General features: G+C 42.9%; 1 protein-coding gene across 1 annotated transcript; it reads right to left on the bottom strand.

Annotated features, from left to right (window-relative positions):
- Positions 1–1,782: 1,782 nt before the first annotated feature.
- LOC138878361 (uncharacterized) lies at positions 1,783–2,535 on the bottom strand. Its single transcript, XM_070158029.1, has one exon. It carries the CDS (start codon positions 2,533–2,535, stop codon positions 1,783–1,785), a length of 753 nt encoding a protein of 250 aa, XP_070014130.1.
- Positions 2,536–3,218: the final 683 nt, after the last annotated feature.

The following is a 3,218-nucleotide window of genomic DNA, read 5'->3' as shown; positions in this document are numbered from 1 at the left end:
GCCTACTACAAAATCCATAGTGATGCGCTACCACTTCCACTCCGGTATCTCCAATCTCTAAATCAACCCACCTGGTTTCTGATGCTCATACTTCACCTGTTGACAATTCAAACACCGAGAGATATAATCAATAATATCCTTCTTCATTATCTACTACCAATAGAGTTGTTTCATGTCACCGTACATCTTTGTGACCCATGGGTGAATGGGCAAACTGTGAGCCTCTCAAGGATCGGCTCTCTCTACCCATCAACATTTGGAATACAAATCTGGCCCTGAAGCCGTATAACATTGTCATCTCCAATCACAACCTCCTTGGAACCTCCCCACTTCACTGTGTCTTTCAACACCAACAAGTGATGTATATCAAATTGGCAAGCCTTGATATGCTCCAACAATGATAACGGTGCCATAACACAAGCAAGAACCTAACTAGGCTCTAAAACATCCAATTTCATGAACTGGTTGGCCAAAGCCTAAACATCCATGGCTAGTGGCCTCTCATTTACCGGTAAATATGACAAACTGCCCATGCTATTAGCCTTCCTACTTAATGCATCGGCCACTACATTCACCTTCCCCAGATGATATAATATAGTGATATCATAGTATTTTAGTAACTCTAATCATCTCCACTACCGCAAATTAAGGTCCTTACACTTGAACAGGTGCTGGACCCTCTGATGGTCGGTATAGACCTCACATGGAAAGCCGTATAGATAGTGCCTCCAAATATTCAGTGCATGAACAATGGATTTCCAACTATAGATCATGCATAGGGTATATATTCCCATGAACCTTCAAATGTTGAGACACGTAGGCAATCATCCTACCGTCTTGCATCAATACTGCACCAAGTCCAATACACGATGCATCACAATAAACAACATAAGATCCTAACCCTATAGGCAACACCAACACTTGGTTGTAGTTAATGCAGTCTTGATCTTCTGAAAGCTAACCTCACACTCGTCGGACCATCTGAAAAGAGCAACATTCTGGGCCAACTTGGTCAATGGGGCTGAGATAGATGAAAACCTTCCACAAACCTGTCATAATAACTCAGCAAACCTAAGAAGTTCTGAATATCTATAGCTGAAGTAGGTCGAGGCCAATTCTGAACTGCCTCAATTATCTTAGGATCCACCTCTATGCCCTCATAAGACACAACATGGCCTAAAGAGCAACCAAGTCGAACAAGATTCATATTTCAAAAACCTGCCTTATAACTGACATTCTCTCAAAGTCTGAAGTACGATCCAGAGATGCTGCTCATGCTCCTCTCGACTGTAGGAGTAAACCAAATAAGGCTTAAACGCCTGGTTCATCAAATTTGTAAAAGTTGTTGGGACATTAGTCAAGCCAAATGACATTACCAAGAAATCATAGTGATCATACCGAATCCGAAAAGCTTTATTAGGGCCTTCTGATGCTATAATATTCACATGATAGTAGCAAGATCTCAATTCAATCTTGGAAAACACCTTGGATCTCTGAAGTTGGTCAAATAAGTCATCAATCCTCGGCAACGGATACCTGTTCTTGATAGTGACCTTGTTCAACTACCAATAGTGTATGCACATCCTTATCGATCCATGTTTCTTCTTCATAAACAACACCGGTGCACCCCAAGGAGAGACACTAGGTCTAGTGAAACCCTTGTTAAGAAATTCCTACAATTGCTCATTCAATTGCTTTAACTCAACTGGGGCCATATGGTACAGTGGAATAGAAATGGGCTGAGTGCCCCGAACCAAGTTAATGAAAAAGTCGATATCCCTGTCAGGGTGGTATACCCAACAAATCAGTAAGAAACACCTCTGGGAACTCCCTCACCACCGGAACTGAGTCCATGGAAAGAACCTCTGCACTGGAATCACAAATATAGGCCAAATACACCAGACACCTCTTCTCGTCCATACGCCGAGCCATCACATATGAAATGGACTTGGTAGTGGAGTGACCAAGAGTCCTTCTCCACTCCAATCGAGGCAACCCCAGCATAGCCAATGTCATAATCTTGGCATGACAATCCAAGGTAGCATGATATGGTGACAACCAATCCATGCCCAAAATCACATCAAAATCCATCATATTAAGAAATAGCAGGTCAACCCTAGTCTCACAGCTCCGGATAGTGACAAAACAAGCATGATAAACCTGGTCCACCATAATAGAATCTCCAATAGGCATAGATACATAAATAGGAGTACTCAAAGAATCACAAGACATATCCAAATATGAATTAAAATATGATAACACATAGGAATAAGTGGAACTCGGATCAAATAAAACTGAAGCATCTCTATGGAAAACCATAACACTACCTATGATGACCGCATCAAACGACTTCGCCTCGGGTATAGCTGGGAATACATAGCAACGGGGTTGAGCCCCACCAATCTGACCTCCACCTCTCGGACGGCCTCTAACTGGCTGACCTCCACCTCTAACGGCCTGACCACCACCTCGGGTTGTCTGACCCCTACCTCTAGATGGTTGAGTAGGTAATGGAGCAACCAGTGCCAGAACCATGGCACGAGTTCCCTGCTATGACATCCTACTTTGTGACCTGAGGCAAAATCTTGCGATGTGCCTCAGATCTCCAAGAGTATAACAAGTCCTCGGTTGATATGACTGCTAACTATGGAACTGACCCTATCGACCTAGATGACCACCCTAATAAATCTATATAGGAGGTGCATTGATCGGAGCTGAAGGTGAACTGTATGCTAGCTTCTTAAGATGAGTCCCATAAGAACCACGACTGCCCAAAAAACCATGTGATATGTGAAGCGCTGATTGAATTGACCTGATATGATGGCCTCTACCAAATGAATCCCTGCCTCCAGCTGAGGCACCACTGAAACTACTAAAATGACGAGGCCTCTTCTCATATACCGCCTCTCTACCCTGATTATATATTAATCTTCGTAACAATATCTACAACCCGAGTGAAAGATATAACATCCTCAGTCTCTCTGTCCATCTCTAGCTTGATTCCATAAGTGAGGCCATCTATAAATCTCTACATCATCTCCCTCTCAGTAGGGATCAGAATATCTCTATGGCATGATAGATCCACAAACCTAATCTCATACTGAATAACGGTCATACTACCCTATTATAGGCGCTCAAATTGACTATGCAGATACTCTCTCTTAGTGAAGGGAACGAACTTCTCCAAGAATATCTGCGGGAACTGAAGCCACGTGAGA

Source organism: Nicotiana sylvestris, chromosome 9 (genome assembly GCF_000393655.2).
Source record: "Nicotiana sylvestris chromosome 9, ASM39365v2, whole genome shotgun sequence".
NCBI classification, from domain to species: Eukaryota; Viridiplantae; Streptophyta; class Magnoliopsida; order Solanales; family Solanaceae; genus Nicotiana; species Nicotiana sylvestris.
This window is presented reverse-complemented; position numbering and strand designations above follow the sequence as displayed.